Raw genomic sequence first — 25,639 nt, forward strand, 5'->3', positions numbered from 1 at the left:
CCGTTCAGGAAGGCACCAAAACTATTTATCTTGACTACAGAGAGATCTAAAGGAGAAGCTATATCTAAGCAAAGACTTTGAAAATGGATTTCAGAGTGCATTCATCTCTGCTACTGCCAGCATGAACTGTAACCCCCCACAACAGGTCGCTCTCCACATCAGTATCCTTCCTTAATAATGTGCCTGTGGCAGGGTGGACTAGGTCCGGAGGCCCCCTGCTGGAGGCCACATGGCCCTGCAACACCATGCCCCAGAATAGAGCAGAGAGAAGTCCTCCAGACAGCCTAGAGTGGCTGCAGAGGAGCAGCCAATCAGAGGGGCTGATGGAGCAGCCAGTCTGGGGCCAGAAGGGCCCTATATAAGACAAGCAGCAGAGCAGAGAAGTTCAGTTGCTGTATGGAGCTCAAGGAGTGAAGACCGGGTGACTGTCTGGCTGAAAGAGCAGCAGTACCGCGGACAGCTCACTGTGGAGAGCTCACCACAGACAGGACTGAAGCCCTGGGAAGGCTGCTGAAGACCGGGTGCCTGGCTGGCGGGAAGAGCAGCAGGACCAGTGGAAGGTCAATGCGGGCAGGGGGACTGAGCACAGAACCTGGCCAGGCCAGCGACGGTACCAAGATGGGCCCCACTGGTCTGGTTGAAGACTGAGCCCAGGGAGGCCTGCTGAAACACCACCAGCTGTGGGTACTGAGATGGGCCCCATCTGGGTGGTTCAAGAAGGCAGTGCTTCTGGGAGAAGCCTTAGAGCTAGGGCCCCATACCAGGGCCAAGATAAGAACGTGGACTGTATATCCCGGAAGGGGGGAAAGTGTATGCGGCTCGGTCGGAGGGATGAGTTGCTGAAGACTTGCCAAGAGAACCATCAGCCGGGGTGGAGGGGAGTGCTCATGAGAGGCGCGTGCCACCCCGGTATAAGAACTAAAACCAAAAGCAGGCTCACACCCAACCAACCAAAGGGGGCTGCCTCTGAGAGGCAGGTGCCACCCCAAAAAAGACTGTAATTGCAGATATATCAGCCAGAGAAAAGCGGGCGCTTGCGAGAGGTGGGTGCTAACCCTGTTACAGTGCCTATTACAGACACATGTAAAGCAACCACTTGGGCATCAGATCACACATTCATTCAGCACTATGCAATCAAGCAAGACTCGACATCAGACACTTTATTAGGACTCATGGCCCTATCATCGATCACAGATCCAACTCCATAGCCCCTTCTTTCCACTGAAGGACACTTCTCTACAGTCACCTGAAGTGGAGCACCCACAGGAACATCACTCGAAGAAGAAGAGAAGGTTACTCACCGTGTGCAGTAACTGAGGTTCTTCAAGATGTGTGTCCCGGTGGGTGCTCCACTGCCCACTGTCCTCCCCTCTATTTCAGAGTTATCTCAAGATCCTCTGCAGTAGAGAAGAAACTGAGCGGGGTTGGCCACACAGCACTAGTTAATCACCGCTACAGGTGCGAGACTGGGAGAGCTCATGGGCAGCCCAACTGGGTATTGCTATTGAAATTCTCCGACTAGAGGTGTAGGGGTGCACAATCACCTGAAGTGGAGCACCCACAGGGACACACATCTTGAAGAACCTCAGTTACTACACAAGGTGAGTAACCTTCTCTTTCTTAGTGATTTCAAATATACTTTAAATGCTGTTATATATAACATTATTCCTAATGCATTTATAAAAATAAAATGTATTTTAAGACTATTAAAACACTTTAGCATTATTGATCATGTTGCAGTTTTGCAAATTATTACTCTCCCCTTGTATGAGTAATTTTTTATGGGTTGCTAAAATATCGTTAGTTTTCTTTTCTCTATTATCAGAACATCATGGAAAGCGGTGAGTAGATTTTGTGGCTGAGCTGATATATTTTCATGACAAATTCATAAGGCTGTCTGAATTCATACCTTATTGATGCATAATAAGCCTTCTTTACATTAAATAATTTTTAAATGTTTAGTTTAAGTGCTGTAAATTGAAGGTCAGTGGAAACTGGTGCGAATTACTGGCTTTGAAGCATACAGTTGGGTCTTTGATCAGGCCTGATGTTTGAAGTCTGAGTGATTAATCCCTCCCTCTCAGCAAGGCATGGAGCTAAGCAGCAAAATTTAGACCCAGATTTTTAAAGGTATGCAGGTGTTGCGCTCAGCATTGCAACACCTATCTGATTTAGGAGCCTATATATCATTTTCAAAAGAGATTTAGGCACTTAGGAGCTGAAAGGATTTAGGCTCCTAAATGCTTAAATAATTTGTGAAAATTAAACTTAGGCTCCTCAATCAGCTAGGTGTTGCAATGCTGAGTGCAGCAATGCCTAAATAGCTTTAAAGATCTGGGCTTTAGTGTTTAAGTCAGTTGCCAGGTGAACAGGAGCGGCAAACAAGTTTCAGATGGAGTGAGAGGATTTTTTTCTAGGTATAGTTCTACTCTCAATACTGTGATGGCCAGTTATGGAACAGTGGTTGTGACTTGCAATAGATTTGTCATGTTCTTTCCTGCTGGAAACCAGAAGGAATTTCCTCTGTATTAAATGTGAGCTGGTGGCTTTGCTGGAAGAAAAGATTATGGTCTGGAAGGACAAGTACATTCACTATGGCGCATCAGAGAGGCTGAAGAGTTGTTAGACAATCTGATTTAGGAAACATCACTCCCAGAGATTCAAGAAAGGAAGGAACTGGCCACCAAGGCACCTGAGAGAGTGGGAACTAGAGAGGAGTCTTGGCAGTTGTTAACCACCAGAGGCAAGAGGACTAGGTGGCATTCTACATTGTTGGAAATAAAAGAGGATGGGAAGACTGTGACCACCAAACTGGAGAGAACCGGGAGGAATTCCATACAGCTAGAAGTATCCAATCGTTATCATGTTCTTAGTATGGAAACTGCAGAAAATATATCTGAAGTTCCAGCTTGTCGAATTGAAGAGAAAGCTGTATGGAACATACCTGTGTGTGGCTGTTCAGCCCAACATGCAAGATAAGCATGCCCACAAAGAGATCTCCAGCTGTCCAAGGAAGACAGACAGTTCTTGCTGTGGATTTTATATTAAAAAGAATGAAGAAAGAATATTCTCCAAGGAGCAGGTAGACAATAGGATAATGTGCTTATCTTCCTGGAGCCAAGAATGAGACATCATTCTAAGATTAGAGAGGCTTTTGATGTTGATGGGCAAGAATACACTAGTGATGGTGCATATTGGCACTAATGACTTCAGGGAGCTTGAAAGGATGTTGAAGGTGAAAAATGTCCACATAATCTTCTCAGCGATTTTTCCTGAACTGTGAGCAAAGGAAGACAAAAACCAGAAGTTTCTGGAACTGAACCACTGGCTAGGTACTGTGGTTCTTCGAGATGTGCTGTCCACACATATTCCATGGCCCGGCCTCCTTCCCTGCTACTGTGGTGTTTTATAACATCTGGAATCTGTATTGATGAAGGAACTGAGTGTGGTTGGGCTTGGTCCACCCTTTATGCCCTTGCTACAGGTCATGAGTAGACTTGGTGCATACATGTCTCCAACAGTCACTATGGGCCCAAAAATTCTGATCTCAAATTTGTGGGGCGCATGATCATCAAGAGTGGAATATGAATGGACAACACATGAAGAACCACACTTACTGTAAGGTAAGTTACTGTTTCTTGTTTTTAGCTCTAGTAAAGTCTGTATTTATGGAGCCTATTATTGAGAGTGTCAGTCTTGCCTCTAATTGTACTAGGGGTATGGTCACTTCTGGGCTGAGTCAGAAGTTTGTAGATTTAAACATGCAGAGCTACAGTATGTTCCTCTATAGGGTATATACAGTATCTTTCTTAGGCCTGGTCTACACTACAGGGTTAGGTCGAATTTAGCCGTGTTAGGTAGATTTAAAAATGAATGCATCCACAAAACCAACTCCGTTCCGTCGACCTGAAGGGCTCTTAAAATCGACTCCTCCCTGGCGAGAGGAATAGTGTTAAAATCGACTTTGCTGGGTCAAATTTGGGGTAGTGCGGATGCAAATCGACAATATTGGCCTCCAGGAGCTATCCCAGAATGCTCCATTGTGACCGCTCTGGACAGCGCTTTGAACTCCGATGCACTAGCCAGGTACACAGGAAAAGCCCCGGGAACTTTTGAATTTCATTTCCTGTTTGGTCAGCGTGGCGAACTCAGCAGCACAGGTGACCATGCAGTCCCCCCAGAATCATAGAGCATAGAATGTTTCTACGCTTCCCCTATCATCTCCGTCCCTGAGGTTATCGCAGATCAGAAGGTGAAAAAAATGCACTCGTGATGACATGATTTCCGAGCTCATGCAGTCGTCCCGCATTGATAGGGCACAGCTTAATGCATGGAGGCATTCAGTGGCAGAGGCCAGGAAAGAATTAAGTGAGCGCGAAGAGCAGAGGCAGGATGCGATGCTGAGGCTAATGGGGGAGCAAACGGACATGATGAAGCATCTGTTGGGGGAGCAAACGGACATGATCAAGCATCTGTTGGAGCTGCAGGAAAGCCAACAAGAGCACAGACCCCCGCTGCATCCACTGTATAACCGCCTTCCCTCCTCCCTATGTTCCATAGCCTCCTCACCCAGATGCCCAAGAACGCGGGGCGGGAGGCTCTGGGCACTCAGCCACTCCACCGCAGAGGGTGGCCCAAACAACAGAAGGCTGTCATTCAAACAGTTTGATTTGTAGTGTGGCTACAATAAGCAATGTGGCCTTGTCCTTCCCTCCTCCCCCACCCCACCTGTGTTACTTTGTCCGTTATCTCATTTTAAAAAAATTAATAAAGAAAGAATGCATGGTTTCAAAACAATAGTTACTTATTTCAAAGTCGGGAGGGTGGTTGGCTTACAGAGAATTAAAATCAACAAAGGGGGCGGGTTTGCAGAAAGGAGAAACACACACAACTGTCACACCGAAGCCTGGCCAGTCATGAAACGGGTTTTCAAAGCCTCTCTGATGCGCAGCGCACCTTGCTATGCTCTTCTAATTGCCCTGGTGTCTGGCGCGAAACGATTGTCTGCCGTTGCTTTCACGGAGGGAAGGGCGACTAACGACATGTACCCAAAACCACCCTTGACAATGTATTTGCCCCATCAGGCATTGGGAGCTTAACCCAGAATTCCAATGGGCGGCGGAGACTGCGGGAACTGTGGGATAGCTACCCACGGTGCACCGCTCCATACGTTGATGCTAGCCACGGTAGTGAGGATGCACTCCACCGAATTAATGCGCTTAGTGTGGACATACGCAATCGACTGTACAAAATTGATTTCTAAAAATCGACTTCTATAAAATCAACCTAATTTCGTAGTGTAGACATACCCTTAGATGACAGAGGTTTGACGTTTTGGTTCAACTGATGCTGCCTTCGGTTGCTCAGTGAAAGGTTCCTCATTAATCCCACTTTTCTGTTAAAAGCAGCTAAAAAGTGTTAAGTTATACCAATATAGACCATATTTCATTAGTCAAAGGAAAATAAAATGTTGACATGTCCATCGTATTCCTTTGATTGGATTGGTTCTGGTCTACGCCACTGGGTCTGATTTAGTCTAACTAATAGTCTTTCAGGTTCACTTTAACTAAATTTGTTCCTTGTTAATGTTTTTTCTTGCACACTGTATATAAGTGATCTCTAATGGCTCTGTCACCAAGGATTGCTGAAGGAGGGAAAGCCATAGGGAAGTGGATCCATCAGCTGTATGACTGCTTTGTGTCAATGGTGTGGTGCTAAGTAGCCTGTGTGTGGCCCAAGATTTGGTCCATTATCATGAAGCAGCTGAGTTAAGGTTGTGTGGGCAACCTTAACTTTGGCATTTGTTGACTTGAGTACTTTATTATGCAACTTTCTTTTAATGTAGTTTTTTGCTTATCTATATTACAGATGTAGATTTTATTGTTTTCTGGATATCTGTAGTATGAATATATGACTTCCTGAAATCAATAGACTATCTGGGCATACAAGGTACAGTATATTTTGCAGCAAAATGGAAGTATGCATTTGGAAGATGTACCTGGTATATCCAGCATCAACTAAGTGGTTAATAAAATACTGACTTTAGTTTGTAAGTAAAATTTTAAAATGTTTTAGTTTTACTTATTCAACAATGATTTTTTTCTTTTAATTTTCTACTTTTGCAAGCATGCATCTCTTGTAAGCTAATTCTAAGGTTTTGTTTTATTTTAACAGTTCAAGAAGAAAAATAACGTATCAGTCAGAACTGCAGATTATGTGCAAAAACACCCGTAAAATTGAAGAGCAAATAAGAAAAGTGAATAAAGAGCTATATAATATTGAAATGGCTTATGGTGAAGGAAAAATAAAACTGGAAGAATTAGAAGAAAAAATAATTAGAGAAAAAATCCGGTACAAGGTTGTATATGATATTATTTGATTTAAATTATTTTTAAGATGTGGAAAAATTGGATAGAAGAGAATGCTATTTGTAACATAGTCCTGATTTAATTAATTTCTTCAGATGTGGCCTTATTATAAGCAGAGTTGGCAGCAATTCCTATAGTAAAGTTTGACTAACACTTTTCATTCAAGACCATTTTTCAGTTGCTTATAACTTTTCAGACTTTAACTTTATGGGCTGAAATGTTCCATGCCAGGCGGCTGCCTCTGTCTGGAGTTTTCTGCAAAGTTTCAGCAAGGGTGGTACATCTGTTACCGGGAATGAGGTTAGGGAAAAATTCCATTGTTTTGCCAATGTTAAAATCATACAACGATTTCACTGAGAAATTCTAGAACCTCCATCCTTTGGATTAGGGATTTGACATTTGCAAGGAGGTTGCTCTGGCCTTTTGCTGTTCCTGTGAAAATCCACCCACATTTGGCTGAATTACAAGCCACTGAAAATGCCATTTGCACATTTTTTCAAGGCTGACAGTAAAAGTCTCCAAGCATGCTCCACCCCCAAAGAGCTCAGTGCGAATAACAAGGGGCACACTCCACTCCTGCAGAACTCACTGTGCACTCTAGTATGGGGCATCATAGGGTGCTCCTGCTCTGGAGCACCCACGGAGAAAAATTAGCATGTGCTCAGCACCCACCAGGAACCAAGCTGCCCCCTCCCCTCCCTCGCCCCCTGCCCCTCTCCCCCACTGGCGGCCCCGCTGATCACTCCTCCCCTTCTCTCCCAGCGCCTCCCGAGTCCCACCCGCCACGCATAGCTGTTTCACAGCGTGCAGGTCGGCTTCGGGAGGGAGGGGGAGGAGTGGGACGTGGTACGCTCGGGAGAGGGGGCGGGAAGAGGTGGGGCAGAGGGGAGGGGGGTCGAGCAGAGTGGATGTTGCTGTGGCACCTGGCACAGAAGTGAGAGCAGTGAGACTCTTATGTTTTCAGTGCTCTGCTGGCACCTAGACAACATAAAGGACATTGATATAGCCTGGCTGGAATGCAGACAGATGAGTAGCAAAATGGGAGGGAGGGACAAATACAGACTGTCACGGGATTACAAAGCTAGGTGTGGGGATAGGAACAGAGGGGGAACAGGACAGGATGCTGGGAGGGGAAGGGACAGGAACAGAATGGGGAAAGGTGTAATGGGGAAAGAACATGGTGGACAGAAACAGATGGATACAAGGGCAGAAAATGTCAGGCTGGAGGGGACAGGAGCAGAAGGGTCTAACCACTAGAAAACACTTCTGTCCAGAGCTCAGAGCAGAATTCAGGATTCCTGAGTTTCAACCTTTATGCTCTCAGCATATATTATTGAAACATGCTGGCAAGGTTGTGTCTCATCCCCCTTTTAGTGATTGGTCCACAGAGAGGATATCATAGGCCCATACCTATGTCTACACCCTTCCTCGAGGTGATCTTCCCAAACAGGGTTTCAAGTACCATCTTTCTGCCAATGACTCCCAAATCTCTGTCTCCACTTCTGAATTGTCTTCCTCTATTCAACCCTGTATTTCAATGTGATTGTGTAACCATCTCCTCCAGGATATTTTACAGTTCATTAAAATTTAACATAGTTACAGCTGAATTTCTCAGTTTTCATCTCACCTTTTTCTACTTCCCTCCCTTTTTCTGTCACTATTGACAAACATTGCTATCCTTGTCACACAGGCACACAACTAGGTGTCATTTTGACTCACTCTTGCCATACATATGCAAACTGTTCCAAACCTTGCTGCTGCTGCTTCCATAATATTTCTAAGATTCTCTCTTTTCTCTATGATGTAGCTAAAACTCTTACTCTTGTGGTTGTTGTTTTGTTTTTATATGTATATATGTGTACATACTAGATATTAAATTTATTGCCAGACAGTTCTCAGAAACAGATAATGTCCTTTCTCAACTGCAGTGACTGAACTAACCATTAAGGATAAGTTGGTCATGCATTATTATAGCTACCCACGTGTGACTAGTGTAAGATGCGACAAGTACTTGTCCCGTCTAATCTTTGTTTCAGTTTATCATGTACGGAGGTGTAATTATATTTCCTGAATTAGGACAATATCCACTTTCTTAAGAAATGAGAGAAGATTCTTACGTTTTATGGAATGAATAATGTCCTTAATAGTGCATGTACAGAATATTAAAGAATGCAGAAGCGCTAAGTTGTGAGGATGTACTTTGCTTAATGTTTTGTTCTGAAGAAATTTGTGACTAAATAGTCTTTTCTGCATTTAATGTTACTTCCTAGGAGATCCTCTGCCAATAAATTATTGGCATTCCGGCTGTTGTCAGCTGAGTAATTAAATGAAACTTCCAAATTTAACAATATACTTAAACAAATTAAAACCATATACAATATACCGCTGAGGAAAAAGTAAATAGACTGATTGTTCTCTATTTACTTGTGGCAATTTAACTAAGGTGCAGTTATTTAAAATTATCACAAAGCAAATATTCTCAACTATACAATAATACTGTTATTCCCAGCTGATTTAAAATGATAAAACAACAGATAGCACTCTCCCACCCCCCAATACTCTTATATTTCTAGGAAAGCTGTTAAAGCTCTATAAAACTTGCTTATTGTATTTAATATTAAATGTAATCTTTGCAAAATCTGAATTATGTCATTTGAACCTTGTGAATTGGTTGTCGTTAGTAAGGGAAGCTGTGCCCTTGACAAAGAGTTGGAACTCATAATTGGCAAGGGGGGGGGGGGTAGGACCTGCTGCCACTGCCTAGCCCCAGGCTGTCCCTTTGCAACCCCAGTACCTGGTTTAGGCCCCGCACAAGGCCCTGCAGCCTGGGGGGGGGGGTTTGTCAGGCTGGAGCTCCCCAGTCCCTCTTGCCTTTCCCCCAGCGCTGCCCTACCTCAGGTCCCTGCTCAGCTCCCAGGCAACTAGGTCCTTCCCTCTCAAAAGCTAGAGAGGGAGTCTCCTAAGCTCTGGGCTCTCACTGGCCTTTTATATGGCCAGCTGCAACCTGATTGGGGCGTGGCCCCAGATGTGGCTGCCTTCCCCATCAGCCTAGCCGCTTCCCATAGACCCAGCCCTCTCCCAGGGCTGGCTTTAACCCTTTCCAGGCCGGAGTGGGTGATCACCCCGCTACAGGTGACCATATTTCCCAAAGAGAAAACGGGACACCCCCAGCCGCTTGCCCAAGCTGCATCCTCCCCCCCCCTTTGTTGCCGGTCGCTGGAATCCTGTGGGGGCCCCACATGCTGGAACGCTGCTCCCCCCAAGTCCTGCCTCCCCCCTTCAAGGGGCTGGCATCTTGCTCACCCCCTCCACACCGCATCCCACTTTTTTGACAAAAGTGGGTATTTGTTGTGTTTGCTGTTGCCAACTGATCAAGTCAGCAAGAGCAAATGGGACAAATGCCTCCTTTTGGAGAAAAAGTCGAGACAGGGCTTAAAAAGGGACTGTTGCAGCCAAAACAGGACATATGGTACCCTAATTCAGGCCAGTTCTCTGGACCATCCGTTTTCTGTGATTCACTTCATGTGCAACCTCCTACAGTCTCTGGCACTGATAATTAACTGGGAGAAATCTTCTCTAAGATCTATATCCTAGAATCATAGGACCGGAAGGGACCTCGAGAGGTCATCTAATCCAGTCCCCTGCACTCATGGCAGGACTAAGTATTATCTAGATCATCCCTGACAAGTGTTTGTCTAACCTGCTCTGAAAAATCTCCAATGATGGAGATTCCACAGCCTCCCTAGGCAATTTATTCCAGTGCTTAACCAGCCTGACAGGAAGTTTTTCCTAATGTCCAACCTAAATCTCCCTTGCTGCAATTTAAGTCCATTGCTTCAGAGCTTAAGAAGAACAATTTTCTCCCTCCTCCCTGTAACAACCTTTTATGTACTTGAAAACTGTTATCATGTCCCCTCTCAGTCTTCTCTTTTCCAGACTAAACAAACCCAATTTTTTCAATCTTCTCTCATAGGTCATGTTTTCTAGACCTTAAATCATTTTTGTTGCTCTTCTCTGGACTTTCTCCAATTTGTCCACATCTTTCCTGAAATGTGGCACCCAGAACTGGACACAATACTCCAGTTGAGGCCTAATCAGCGCAGAGTATCGCAGAAGAATTAATTCTTGTGTTTTGCTTACAACACTCCTGCTAATACATCCCAGAATGATGTTTGCTTTTTTTGCAACAGTGTTAGCTTGTGGTCCACTATGATCCCCCCAGACCTCTTTCCACAGTACTCCTTCCTAGGCAGTCATTTCCCATTTTGTGTGTGTGCAACTGATTGATCCTTCCTAAGTGGAGTACTTTGCATTTGTCCTTATTGCATTTCATCCTATTTACTTCAGACCATTTCTCCACTTTGTCCAGATCATTTTGAATTATAATCCTATCCTCCAAAGCACTTGCAACACCTCCCAGCTTGGTATCATCCACAAACTTTATTAGTGTACTCTCTATGCCATTATCTAAATCATTGATGAAGATATTGAACGGAACCGGACCCAAAACTAATCCCTGAGGGACCCCACTTGTTATGCCCTTCTAGCATAACTGTGAACCACTGATAACTACTCTCTTGGAACGGTTATGTAGGATCACTTTTATCTGAGCAGTTCTAAACTGCTTTCAAGCCAAGGTGTTTCTCCCAGAGGAGATATTCCAAAAGATGTGAGATTTCTTGATAACCTACAGTAAAAAAAATAATAGTAAAAACCATGCAGTTTTTCTTAAACTGATGTCCATATAGACCTTTATCACATCTTTCGCTTTGACTGAATAGGGTGACCAGACAGCAAGTGTGAAAAATAGGGACAGGGGGTGGGGGGTAATAGGAGCCTATACAAGAAAAAGACCCAAAAATCGGGACTGTCCCTATAAAATCGGGACATCTGGTCACCCTAACTGTGAATGAGACCCTTATAACAATGGGTAGTGTCTGATGGCACACCTAACATCTACAAAGAAAGATAACTGTATCTCCCCAGCAACCCATCAGTGGGAGAACAGAGACAAAATTTGCTCTTCCCTCCCCTACTATTACCACCATCGCATTGCCTCCTATTTGGGCTGGGGTATACGCTCTCAGGACCTCAGAGTACATGCCTTGCTCTTGATAGTCCAGTCTCCATATCAGTATATTGGAGCTCCCGGTAAGTGTGGTGTGCCTTCAAGGCCTTCCACCTTCTTTGCAATATGGTAGGTGCTCACAGAGAATACTGCAACTATGTTCTACATCAAAAAGCAAGGTGGAGTATGCTTCCAGATCTTAGTAATGGAAGCAAGAAAACTGGCTCTGGTGCATTCAATATCACATCCACCCAGTAGTCACACACCTAGCAGGGGAGGCAAATGTACAAGCAGATTAGCTCAGCAGAAAGTTTCAGGTTCAACAGAAAGGTCCCTGAAATAAACCATAACCGTGGCACTTTTTCACAGGTGTGACCAACCACTAATTGACCTTTTTGCCTTAAGACAGTACACAAAGTGTCACTTGTATTATGCTAGGGGAATCCTCCATTGGGTTGATCTGCTGGGTTTGTCTGTTTTGTGTTGGGGGATGAGAGTAAAGCCATCTTTATGGGCTAGAGAATTGGATCCCTCGGTCCATATGTCTATCATGTCTTAAGAAACATTTAATGCATTAGGTTGTGCTAACATATTTTAAAAAATCAAGTTATTGCATTATATATTTTTTGAAATACATAGCACCATTCAAAACCTGATTATTAATAGCCATACTCTGTTGGTCTTGTTTTTGCATTGGACTGTAATGGACCCTGACTCTCAAAAAGTAATAGTTCAGTGAAAGAGACTCTACCAATGAATTAAGACTTTGTAGCTGTATCTATCTGTCTGTCCAAACACATAAAATATGATTTTTTCTTATACATTTTTGATAGTCGTGCAATTTTTGTATAGTGAAAGTTAGAAATACAATCAAGTAATGAATATAATATTTTAAATTCTGTATGCAGAATATTAAAAAAGTTGACAACTATATTTTAGTTCTGTGATTTGCCATTATTATTAGCAAATATAAGGAAAGATGTGCATATTAATCTCTTGTAAAAGGAAATGGGCAAGATATGTATGCATTTATTACTCATATTTATCAACCTCAAATACAAGTCCACACACATCCATAAAATTACCAGAAATGATAGTTATATGCTTTTCCTATTGAAACTTCATGTACAACATTATTGTCAAGATAAAGCAATTACAGCTAATTTACTAAAAAATTATATAATTTAATAACATTTCCTCTTTAAAAATGTATCATAACATAAAAAATTAGATTCCAAAATCAAGATAAAAATAATTCATTTAAAACGCTAATGCATGATGCAGAATTACGTTTTTGTGTTGTGATGAAATATGTATTATTTATACTTGATAACTTTAAAAAAAGTTTTAAAAAATACATCAAAAATAGTTAGGTTGCAAAGACAAGTACTTGAAAATTAGGAAATCCCAATTTTTTGGTTGCCCAGGCAATCTTAATTTTCTCTGCTGTGTGTGTGCAGTCTGCATGCTGAATAATGCGGGATCCTGTGGGGGGAAAAAAGAGTATGAAATCACACAATTAAAGACTGTATGTTACTGCATGTCCATAAGGGAATAGAAATAAGATTGCATAGGCAATTATAAATCTGGCATTTCCTAATATTCAAGTGCTTGACTTTGCAGCTGAAAGAACTTTCTTTTAATGTATTTTTATATGTAATTTTCTAAAAAAAATTTAAAAGGAAAAAGGTAAAAACAAATTCTGTTGTATCCACCTGCAACAACTCTCCCCGATACATCTTCAGCATAGTTTAAACACTGAACCTCCAGTGTCGTAGCACAGACTCTGACCACTTGAACTCCAGGACTAGCTAAGTTATTTGGTAGCAGGAGAAATCTGTTCTCTCAGAAGTGAAGATGGGCCACTGACGCTATGTGCCATGTCTACTGAGCTGTTGGGTGAGCCCTGTCTGGCTCTCTCTCTTACCCTGCGGAGGTAGGGGAGTTTCTGCCCCATGCGGCTCTCCAAAGGGGTGGATGGGATGCGGGGACCATGTGCCAACTTCAGGGTGTTCGGTTAATAGGGAGCCTGGCCTGAAACCCTAGGGCAGTGGTTTTCAAACTGCTTTCTGCTTCCGGGGTGCAGCACAGCCCGCGGTGCCAGGACAGGCAGGAAGCCTGCCTTAACACCCCCGCTGCGCCGCTGACCGGGAGCCGCCTGAGGTAAGCCCATACCCCAATCCCCTGCCCCAGCCCTGAGTCCCCCCCAAACCCAGAGCCCCCTCCTGCACCCCAAATCCCTCATCCCCTGCCCCACCCCAGAGCCTGCATCCCCAAGCCAGAGCCCTGACCCTCTCCTGCTCCCCAATGCCCTGCCCCAGCCCTGAGCCCCCCCAAACCCAGAGCCCCCTCCTGCACCCCAAACCCCTCATCCCTGGCCCCACCCCAGAGCCTGCACCCCCAGCCCAGAGCTCTGACCCCCTCTCGCACCCCAGCCCTGAGCCCCCCCAAAACCCAGAGCCCCCTCCTGCATCCCAAACCCCTCATCCCTGGCCCCACCCCGCAGCCCTCCCCCCGCACCCCAACACTCTGCCCCAGTCCTGAGCCCCTCCTACACCCCAAAACCTTCATCCCCAGCTCCATTGGTTCGAGGGCATCAACAATTTTCTTCAATTGGGTCGCCAGAAAAAAAGTTTGTAAGCCACTGCCCTAGGGGTATGTTTACACTACAATTAAAAACTGCCAGCTGACTTGGGCAAAGGGGCTGTTTAATTGTGGTATAGACATTCAGGCTCGGGCTGGAGCCTGAGCCCTGGGACCTTCCCTTTCACGGAGTCCCAGAGCATTTTAATTGCAGTGTAGACTAATGCAGTTCAATGTGTGGTGGTGGTGGTGCTGCTGCAGTGGTAGCCAGAATGTTTATTTTCAGTTATTGTTTTGGGATGCTGCCAAAATTTTCCCAACGAATGCATGCAAGAAAAGGGAAATGGCAATTTTAAACAGTTTATAACTCAGTTAAAACCTGGATTGAATTTCCTGGGACAAAGAAAAGGAACTTCTCTAGCATGATGGCTTTCTCCTTGCAGAACTTCTGAAGCATACTGCAAACAGTAGAGGTGCTAGAGCTTCTGGGGGAAAAAAAGTAATAAGAATCTTTTATGGCCTTAATTATTCATTTATTTGCTTTTAAGTGCTTGAGTTTTGTAAATTATATAAGTAAATATACTGTTGTCACATAGCAATCTTAACTGGCTTTTGAAATGATTTTATTTTTAGTGTTGGAATTGTCTCCCGAGGACAAATTACACTGGTCTACAATTTTTGAGAAGTCGTCTGCTTCAGAGATAAAATATGCTATTTATTATGTATTTTGATGTGCTGAATTCAAATATGACAATTAAAACAACTGATTGGCTACTGTTTCTAAGATATTTAAGTTTTTACATTTTATGTCTATGTATATTGTGTAGATAGTAGAGTTTTAATCATAAATTGTAAACCTAGGTCTTTTCATGTGTTTATGGTTGCTTTACATGATAATATTTCACCTGTCCTGTTTATGTAACACTTTAAAAATCAGCAAAAGTGTTATATAAATAAAATTTATTATGAAACAAAAGGCAAAAAACTATTCTGTACATAGTTTAGTCCTATTCAGTGTCCACTCGGCGCTTCTTGGCTTGTCTCTTGTATTCATTAAATGGAGCATCTCTTGTCACTGTCCAGCAATAGTCTGCAAGCATTGATGGGCTCCATTTGCCCTGATAGCATTTCTCCATTGTTGCAATGTCCTGGTGAAATCGCTCGCTGTGCTCGTCGCTCACTGCTCCGCAGTTTGGTGGAAAAAAATCTAGATGAGAGTGCAAAAAATGTATCTTTAGTGACATGTTGCAACCAAGGCTTTTTTGTATGCCTTGAGGAGGTTTTCCACCAACAACCTGTAGTTGTCTGCCTTGTTGTTTCCGAGAAAATGTATTGCCACTAACTGGAAGGCTTTCCATGCCGTCTTTTCCTTGCCACGCAGTGCATGGTCAAATGCATCATCTTGAAGAAGTTCACGAATCTGAGGACCAACAAAGACACCTTCCTTTATCTTAGCTTCACTTAACCTTGGAAATTTTCCACGGAGGTACTTGAAAGCTGCTTGTGTTTTGTCAATGGCCTTGACATAGTTCTTCATCAGACCCAGCTTGATGTGTAAGGGTGGTAACAAAATCTTCCTTGATTCAACAAGTGGTGGATGCTGAACACTTTTCCTCCCAGGCTCCAATGACTGTCGGAGTGGCCAATCTTTCTTGATGTAGTGGGAATCTCTTGCACGACTATCCCATTCGCAGAGAAAACAGCAGTACTTTGTGTATCCAGTCTGCAGACCAAGCAAGAGAGCAACAACCTTCAAATCGCCACAAAGCTGCCACTGATGTTGGTCATAGTTTATGCACCTCAAAAGTTGTTTCATATTGTCATAGGTTTCTTTCATATGGACTGCATGACCAACTGGAATTGATGGCAAAACATTGCCATTATGCAGTAAAACAGCTTTAAGACTCGTCTTTGATGAATCAATGAACAGTCTCCACTCATCTGGATCATGAACGATGTTGAGGGCTGCCATCACACCATCGATGTTGTTGCAGGCTACAAGATCACCTTCCATGAAGAAGAATGGGACAAGATCCTTTTGACGGTCATGGAACATGGAAACCCTAACATCACCTGCCAGGAGATTTCACTGCTGTAGTCTGGAGCCCAACAGCTCTGCCTTACTCTTGGGTAGTTCCAAATCCCTGACAAGGTCATTCAGTTCACCTTGTGTTATGAGGTGTGGTTCAGAGGAGGAGGATGGGAGAAAATGTGGGTCCTGTGACATTGATGGTTCAGGACCAGAAGTTTCATCCTCTTCCTCTTCCTCGTCTGACTCAAGTGAGAATGATTCTGGTGCATCAGGAACCGGCAGTCCTTCTCCGTGGGGTACTGGGCGTATAGCTGATGGAATGTTTGGATAATGCACAGTCCACTTTTTCTTCTTTGACACACCTTTCCCAAGTGGAGGCACCATGCAGAAGTAACAATTGCTGGTATGATCTGTTGGCTCTCTCCAAATCATTGGCACTGCAAAAGGCATAGGTTTCCTTTTCCTGTTCAACCACTGGCGAAGATTTGTTGCACAAGTGTTGCAGCATATGTGTGGGGCCCACCTCTTGTCCTGATCTCCAATTTTGCAGCCAAAATAAAGGTGATAGGCTTTCTTAACCATAGTGGTTATACTGCGCTTTTGTGATGCAAAAGTCACTTCACCACAAACATAGCAGAAGTTATCTGCACTGTTCACACAAGTACGAGGCATCTCTGCTCACTTTGGCTAAAGAGAAATGTGCCCCTTTGCAAAATCAAACACTGACAAATAAGAGAGCACGACACTGTGATTTCTAGAGCTGATATAGGGCAATTTGTTCAGCAGAGTGATGTAAGCTTCGTTATGATTGCATCATCCATGACTTCTAGGAATAACATGATGCAATTCATATCCTGTATGACGCAATACCAGCTTCAGATTGCATCATTCATTGTTTTGCCTAAAAAGCAAGTACTGTCCAAACCCAGTCATAGATTTATTCATAGATCCAATCAAAGATGTATTTTAGTCATTTCTGGTTTAAATTGAGATCCCTTCCCTTTATAACTCACTTATCCTCCGCCATTCCCAAGTCAAGGGTCGTATATACTGACCCAATAGCATATCTTGAAAACTAGAGCCAATCAACAATTTTAAGCATCATTTTCGTTCTCAGTGAGCCAGAATTAGTAAAGTTTGACTACATTTATTTCAGAAGCATTTTGGCTGTAGAGCAGTGTTATTTTAGGACTGTCTACCAAAAGACTAGTGCTGTATATAACAATAATATTTTCTTCTTCGAGTAGAGGCAGGTGTATTCCCAGGGCCAGCTCCAGGCACCAGCCGAGCAAGCTTGTGCTTGGGGCGGCAGATTCTAAGGGGCAGCATTCCGTCCAATCCTAGGGTGGCACGGCCGCCCTTTTTTTTTTTTGGTTCGCCACTTTTTTTGGGTTCGCCACTCTGGCCACCCTGCGCCCTAGCTTTTTTGTTTTGTTTCGCCGATGACTTTCAGTGCGCCACTGTAGGGGGCGGCGGCACGGAGGAGGGGAGCGCCCTGCTGGGAGCAGGCTGCACGCTCCGTCTGCCCCAGCCGGTGCCAGGTCTGCAGCAAGCCCGGCAGCCTGCGTCCTTCCCTCCCCGCCGACCGACGACTTTCAATTCACCTGCAGGCGGGAGAGGCACGGAGCCCTCCTGGCAGGCGGCACGGCGGGAGGGGCCGAGTGGAGAGCGCCCCGGCTGAAGGAAACCCTGGCCGCCCCCCTTATCTCTCTCTCCCCCGCTAGCCGGGGCGCACACTCCGCTGCCCAGGGCATGTCTGCAGCGCAGGGAGTCCCGCTAGCCAGAGTGCAGCCGCCACCCGCCCAGAGGCTCGCTAGCGTGGCTGGGGGAGGCAGCCACGAGCCGCCAAGTAAATGGCACTGAAAGTTTGCACCCTGTTTTTTGGGGGGTTTTTTGGTTTGCTGCTCCGGCCGCCCTGCACCCTGTTTTTTTTGTTTGTTTTTTTTTGTTGTTGCTTCGCCACTCTGGCTGCCCTTTTTTTTTGTTTTTTTTGTTTGGGGCGGCAAAAAAGCCAGAGCCGGCCCTGTGTATTCCACTTAGGTGTGAATGCCTCTAGCACACCGGAGCTGGAGCCTTTTGCCTAACGGTACCTGTAGAGGGGCACGCTCGTGCCTCAGGGCTGTGGCCCTTCCCCTGGCTATATGAGGCAGTGCCACCCCGATCCCCCTCAGTTCCTTCTGACCACCCTGGAGTCAGAGCTCTGTGTGATTGTAGTCTCACAACCTTGCATTTCGTCTTAGCCTAGTTTATTATATAGTGTTAGTTAGTAGTTGATAGTTAGTGTTCCCCAGTGATGCCCCCACCAGGGTTTAAACACTGTGTTTTGTGTGATGGGATGATCCCCAACAGCGATCTCCCACACATGGTGCTTGCTTTGTCTCAGGGAGGCCCACCTTAAAGAGCGCTTTTGATTTGTAAGTCATTTAAAAAGTGGATTCAGGTGGCACGGCACCTTCATCTCAAACAGCACCTGCTTGAACAGGTCAGGCTATCTGATCCAGTACTGAGGCCCTCTTTAGGCTGAAGATTGCCCTCGGGCACTGCTGCCTCTCATTCCCGGGTAGGTGCCTTGCTGAAGAGACGGAGGAGCCATTCTCCTTCATAGGCACTGAGGAAGAGGTCTCGTAAGACCAGTCAGGACCGCTCCAGGTCACGGGTGACTCCTTTGCCTCCCCTAGGAAAAGCGTGGGATGGTGTGGCTACCTCTGACCCCTCCCTGGTACTGAGTGGGAATGGCAAAAACCTTGTATCATTGACTCTGGTTCTAGTCTTTGGGCATCTGTTGTGTCCAGTACTGACAAGGAAGATGCCAGTGTCATTGGCGTACCAGGCAACCACAGGCCTCCTCTGCCTTTTGGTCTCAGCCTTGCTGTAGGTCCAGGACTTTCCCAGGGCTGCACCACATATGACCCCTGTGATGGAGCGAGCCTCTGAACTGCTCTGTCTGTTGACACTGCATTCAGATGCTCCCCTTCCCAGGGTGGAGATGGAGCTGGTATCAAAATCAGTGTGGGGGACTTTGGCACCAGGGTCGTCTTTGGCTGTGACGAGTTTGCTCTACTCACTTCTGGACGGCGCTCTTCCTGGAGGTTCTAGGGATTAGCTCAGTCAGGCCGATGCCCATTCTAGCAGTTACATCCATCAGTTTGTTTTCTGAAGACACTCTCTTCCTCCTTCCTTCTCCCAGGCAGTGACTGCAGACTTCTCCCTGCGCCCCCTCTGCTTCCAATTTCCTGTGCTTTGTAGAAGCCCCATCTGTCCTTCGCAGGTGAGCTTCTCTCCAATTAGCTGCATCCATCTTAAAGCTCCTGTGTTTGCAGCCTAATTGGCTGAGTGGGCCCATCTGACCTAATTCAACTCTTGCACCCCATCACATCGGAACATCCCATCACGTCAGCACAGCCACATTCGATGCTGAAAGTGCTCCCATGGCGGCTCTTACTACCTTTGATGTCAGTGAATTTGGGCACTCCAGTACCACTGTTTCCACCGGGACTGATGCTGCCCATGGTATGGGGTGCAACAGCAGTGCCCGCAGCATTCCTTTATGCAACTTTTCTCCCCTGAAACAACGGGACTTACCCTATAAAGTGAGTTAGATCCCCCCAAGAGGAAGCAGTTGGGCTTGAGCTTCGGACAGTGCTCACACCCTCCCTCGGCCCAGGCCAAGCACCCATTTTAACTCCTTTGTCCAGAGCATTGGTTCAGTCGTTATTCCAACCCCTCCAGGCCCCCATCCCTTTGGGGACAAGCAGGCCCACTTTTACAATGCTTGGAACTGGATTACTTCCGACAGCTGTGCCCTAGACACTGTCTGATTGGGCTACGCAGTCCAGTTAGTCTCCATGCCCCCTTTCCACCTCCCTTCTCCATCCGTCTTCTGGGACCCCCCTCACAAGACACTGCTCATTGATCAGGTCAACTCTCTGTTGAAGTTGGAAGCAGTAGAGGAGGTTACACCAGAATACCAGGGCCATGGCTTTTACTCCCAGTACTACCTGATACCAAAATCCAAGGGCAGGATGAGACCTATTCTTGACCTTTGCCAACCTCAACAAATTCATCAAGTACATGATATTTCACATGGTCACTCTATCAGCTATCTTCCCCATGCTGTCTCAGAATGACTGGTTTGCTGCCCTGGACCTTCAGGACTTTCATATGGCCATTCTACAGAGCCACAGGAAGTTTATGCATTTTGTGATAGGAGAACGCCGCTTTCAGTATATGGTTCTCCCATTCGGCCTCTCTTTTGCCCCCGAGTCTTCACCAAATTCATGGTGGTGGTCATGGCATATCTCAGGAGGAAGGGAATCCACATCATCCTGTACCTTGACAACTCCAGAGTGGAGGTTCTCGCCCACATTGACACCACGTTGCATTTTCTCAACCGTCTGGGACTCATTTTAAACACAGTAAAGTCTTATTCACTGGGGCCCTGTTAGACTACACGAGGTAGAGAGTGTTCTGCTGACCAACCACTTCCAGGCTATTCAACAGCTCTGCCTCAGTCTTCAATTTCAGCTGTACATGACAATTTGCATGTGTCTGAGTGTGTTGGGCCATGTGTCCTCTTGCACGCAGGTGGTCCAGTTCACCATCTTGCACCCCCTTCAGATGTGGCTTAGGACGATTTACTATCCTGCCCTGCATGATAGTTGGACAGGTTGGTTTGCCTCCCTCCACCAGTTCTACATTTCCTGCACTGGTGGGAATCCCCATGCAATGCATGCCTTCTCCGACCAAGTCAGTGGTTACCAACGCTTCCCTTCTGGGTTGGAGGGCACATCTGGATTTGTTGCGGGTGCAGAGCCTGTGGTTGAAACAGGAAGCCTCACTCCATATCAGTGTATTGGAACTTTGGGCCATCCATAATGCATGTTGTGCCTTCTCAGACTGCATCCGTATCAGATACGCAGTGGTTCACATTCTCACTGACAGTACCACTGTGATGTACTATGTGAACAAGCAAGGAAGGGCACGTTCCAGGTTACTCTGCCTGGAGGCAATCAACTCCTGGCAATTTTGCATCGAAGAAGACGTCACTCTAGTAGCTGTCTATTTGCTGGGGATGGAAAATTGTCTTGTGGACCATCTCAGCAGGATTTTTTCTTGGACCCATGAATGGTCCCTGAAGGAGAGTGTTCTCTGGATCGTCTTTCCAATGTGAGCCATCTCTACAATCAACCTGTTTGTGATGAGGGAAAACAGGGAATGTCGACTATTCTGCCCTCAAGGGAGCCTCAGCCCAGGCTCCCTCCCTGATGTCTTCCACTGCTGCTGGCAGACAGCTCCTCTGTATGCTGTCCCCCCTGCCATTCCAATCATTCAACAGGTCATCTTCAAGCTCAATGAGGATTGGGCCAAGGTCATCCTCATTGCTCCAGTGTGGCCGAGACAGTGCTCAACAGTAGGAAGTTCTCCATTAGGATGGCGTACTTAGCGAAGTGGAAGAGATTCTCAGTTTGGTCCTTGACCCATGTGACCCAATCCACAGTGGCTTCCATCCAGGACATCTTGGAGTACCTGTTACATCTTCAGAAATTGGGCCTTGCACTCAGTTCACTGAGAGTGCATTTGGCAGTGGTAGCAGCATTCCATCCCCTGGTTCAAAGGAAATTGTTTTTTTCTAATGCCATGGTGACAAGATTTCTGAAGGGGACTCTCCACTTACATCCTCCGGTCCGAGAACTGGTTCCTTTGTGAGACCTAAACACAGGCAGCTCTAATTGGCCCTCCATTCGAGCCCTTTGTGTCCCATCTGCTGCCCCTCCTTTCTCAGAAAATCATGTTCCTGATAGCCATCACTTTGGCCAGAACGATATGTGAGTTGCAGGCCCTCATAGATGAGCTGCCCTTCACTCAGTTCTTCAAGGATAAGGTAACACTGCGACCATACCGAAAGTTTTTATCCCAGGGCATCTCTCAGTTTCATCTGAATCAGGCAGTGTATTTACCTGTCTTTTTCCCTAAGGCTCACTCTTCCCCAGAAGAACAGCACCTTCTTACTGTGGATGTCAAGCAATGCCTAGCCTTTTATCTAGACAGGACTAAACTGTTTTGTGTTTTGCCTTGCCGGTTCATGTCATATGCAGACTGCATGAAGGGGCAAGCGGTCTCTGCACAGACCATCTCTAGATGGATAACATCCTGAGTCAAGGCTGCATATGAGATACCTTCAGCTGCTCCTCCTCAGTGCATATGGACTTACTTCATGTGAGCACAAGCAACATCAATAGCATTCCTCAATGACATTTCCATACTGGACATCTGCAGGGCAGCCACGTGGTCGTCCAGACATACGTTTACAGACCACTATGCTATTACCACATCTTCCAGAGTGGATGCAGGCCTCGGAAGGATCCTTATTTCAGTAGACTCCAAGCCCTGCCTCCACATTGGGGTACTGCTTGTGAGTCACTAAGTGGAATACTCATCTGCATCTACGCGAAGAAGAAGAAACAGTTACTGTAACTGTGGTTCTTTGAGATGTGATACAGACATATATTCCACAACACACCCTCCTTCCCCTCTATATCGGAGTCTCCTCTCATCAGCTTTCGGTCTGCAGGAACTGAAGTGGGGTCGGGGTGGCACTGTCTCATGTAGCCAGGGGAGGGGCCACAGCCACAAGGCCTGAGTACCATCCCCCTACGGGTACTGCTAGGCAAAATTTTCTGGCTCCAGTGCACTGGGCGTGCTCACACCTAAGGTGGAATACACGTCTGCATCACATCTCGAAGAACCACAGTTGCCATACGTAACAGGTTCATTCTGTCCCTGTGAAGTGTTATATACTTAAAGTAATTCCAGTTTGTTCAATGTCCTATATAATAAGTATGCTAGTGGTCTCAGTCTGTATCCTGGTGTCCAACTGTTTGTGTCACCAAACTATTATCGTGGTTGCCACAAATTGATAATCTTAACAGAGATGCTGAATCAACCCAAGGATGGAATTACACATTCATTATCCAAAACAGGGTTGATTGAGGTTGTGTGCCTTCCGTAAGTACAGTGTGAGCAATAGCAAGTAAAGAATTTGATAAGTAAGGAATTTCAGTCTCTAGTACACTTTTCCCAAGCACTAAATTAACTTAAAAATGTAAGTTACAGAAAGAAAACAAAAGCCTATATTCTGGTTAAACTACCTGAGATTTTAATTATATCAAGTTATGTTAACCTGCTTTATGTTACAAATCCTAAACTAAAGATATACAGTGCATAAATCCCAGTCTTGGGATGTAGGCCTCGATTATATTGGAAGAGCAGAAGAGGAGCCTCAAATGAGAGAGTGCTGGAACAAAGTTCAGATTTGCATATGATTTGCAAACAAGGTAATTTCTGTGTAAAACAATGGAGTGCAGGGAATGCACTGATATATAAAATTACTCATTTGCCATTCATGATTCCTATAGGTGACATATAGGTATTGAGTATATTTAATGACTGCTAGTTATAAAAGGTAATTTAACTTACACCTTAGAAAATTCTATTGCCTTTTTTGTACTTTCTGCTGCATTAGTTTACTTCCTGTGCCTGAATTCATATCGTCATAGTGCCAAAATGGTAATTTCCTTTCTCTTTATTCATTATTCATTTTATTATACAGTAGATAGGACACAGTTTGAAAGCTGTTTGGCTTTATAATAATGTCAGTATTAAATCTTCATTGCAGCTGTTTTTTAATTTGCTTTTGTTATACATTATATTGTGGGTGTTAATTTTTAAAATTTTTTGTTTTAAGAATTTGGAAGAGAACATAAAAAAATTAATTCGAGATGAAAGAGGAACGTGGCAACTGACTCAGGTAAACAAGACATTACCACATTGATTTCATGTATAAACTCCTTTTACATATATTTTTGTTTTAACATTGTAAATCTTTCTGTAATAAAACACTTTTTTTTTAACCAACCTGGATTGCAGACAAATAGTTCTTTCCCTAGCTGTTGACATATGCTCTTTGGAAAATTGGCAGGATCTGATTATGGATAAACAGTTTGAATTAAAATAACCATATCTAATTTTGGAAACTACTGTGAATTTCTGACTCTTTTTTTTAAAGGCATGGTTATCTTTGTCGTAAACGTAAAAGGTATTGGTTTGCTTTGCAATAATGATTTTCTTCTTCACTTTGGTTTCTTCCTTTTTAGCTTGCTTGTCTAAACCAAAGAGCAACGGTTATAGTGATAAAGTTCCCCATCAGTAAAGAATTTGACTCCTGACATGAATTTCCAATTCTTGAATTACCCATTCTCTAGATGTCTTCACTAGGACTAGGAAGAGCTTAAATACTTTAATTTCTTCATCTGCTTTAATGTAATACTTTGTTTACAGTGTGGTAGCCATGTTGAGAGAGATAAGGGAGGTGATGTAATATCTATTATTGGACCAACTTCTGTTGATGGAAGGTACAAGCTACCAAGAGCTGTTCTTGAGGTCTGGAGAAGGAAATCTGTGTGTCTGAGCTAAATAGAAACTGGGACAGCTTGTTAAGCATAAGGGATAATGCATTTTATAGGTGGCCACTTGAAAATAGAGTGGGCAATAAGGGTTCGATTGTATGCAAAAGGGGTTTGGAATGGGCCATTAAGGGTTAGCAGGCAGTGTGGTGTGTTACAAATTGTTGTAATGAGCCGTAATCCCACTGTCTCTGTTGAATCCATGCTTTATGTGTCTAGCCGTGTTATGAATGTAAATTCCCAGGCTCGCCTTTTGAACGTGTTATGCAGGTTTACACTGAGGCCAGGTATTGAAACATCAGATATGGAGTGATCATTTTGTGAAAACTGTTTGCCCATGGGTGACATGGTATTTTTGTCTTTTATCATTTTTCCATGTGAATTCATTTGAGAGAGTAGTGATTGTCCAGTTTCACCCACATAGTTGTTATTGGGGCATTTGATGCACTGTATGAGGTACACCACATAGTGTGACAGGCATTTGTAGGATCCATTAATCTGGAAGGTGTGTTATGGGGGGAATTGATCACCATAGCAGTGAAGATATGTTTGCAAGTTTTGCATTTGTTGTTCTGGCAGGATCTGGTGCTGCTTTGAGTTCGTGTGTCTTGGGCTGTGGGGATCTTGCCTTGATGAGCTTGGCAAGGTTGTGGGATTGTTTAAAGGCCAGAAGGGGCGGGGGAGGGGTTGAGAAAAATTTCTTTCAGGATGTCAAATACGTTTGATGATACCCATATGGGTTCCAGTTTGGGGTGATAGGTGACAATTAGCGATGTGCTGTCAGTGGGCGTTTTTTTCCCCCCTGTGTTGAAGCAGCTTTTCTTGTGGTATTTCGGTGACCCTTTCTAGTTCTCTGGTGGAATGTCCTTGTATAGTGACAGCTGTTTTAAGTATGTCTAGGAATGTATGCCTGACTATCTTTTCAGTGCAAATTATGTGCTATCTGAGTGCCTGACTGTAGATAACATATTTTTTGGGTCTGGGGTGGTTGCTGGATCTGTGGATGTAAGTGTGGTGATCCGAGGGTTTCTTTCATATAGTAATTTGTAGGAATCCACTGCTGAAGCTAATTGTGATGTCCGGGAAGTTGATGCTGGTGTGGCAGTGTTCTAGAGAGAGTTTGATG

At 44.7% G+C, this 25,639-nt stretch overlaps 1 protein-coding gene across 1 annotated transcript in view; it reads left to right on the forward strand.

The window, feature by feature from the left end:
• The window catches only part of CCDC178 (coiled-coil domain containing 178), a 310,284-nt gene that overhangs the window by 69,236 nt on the left and 215,409 nt on the right, over positions 1 to 25,639 (forward strand). Inside the window, exons 10-11 of the mRNA XM_065399325.1 lie at positions 6,175 to 6,358; positions 23,796 to 23,858. Of these exons, the coding sequence (XP_065255397.1) occupies positions 6,175 to 6,358; positions 23,796 to 23,858 (247 nt within the window). The remainder of the gene's footprint in view (positions 1 to 6,174; positions 6,359 to 23,795; positions 23,859 to 25,639) is intronic.

The sequence above is a fragment of the Emys orbicularis genome, chromosome 2 (assembly GCF_028017835.1).
Source record: "Emys orbicularis isolate rEmyOrb1 chromosome 2, rEmyOrb1.hap1, whole genome shotgun sequence".
Lineage (NCBI taxonomy): Eukaryota > Metazoa > Chordata > Testudines > Emydidae > Emys > Emys orbicularis.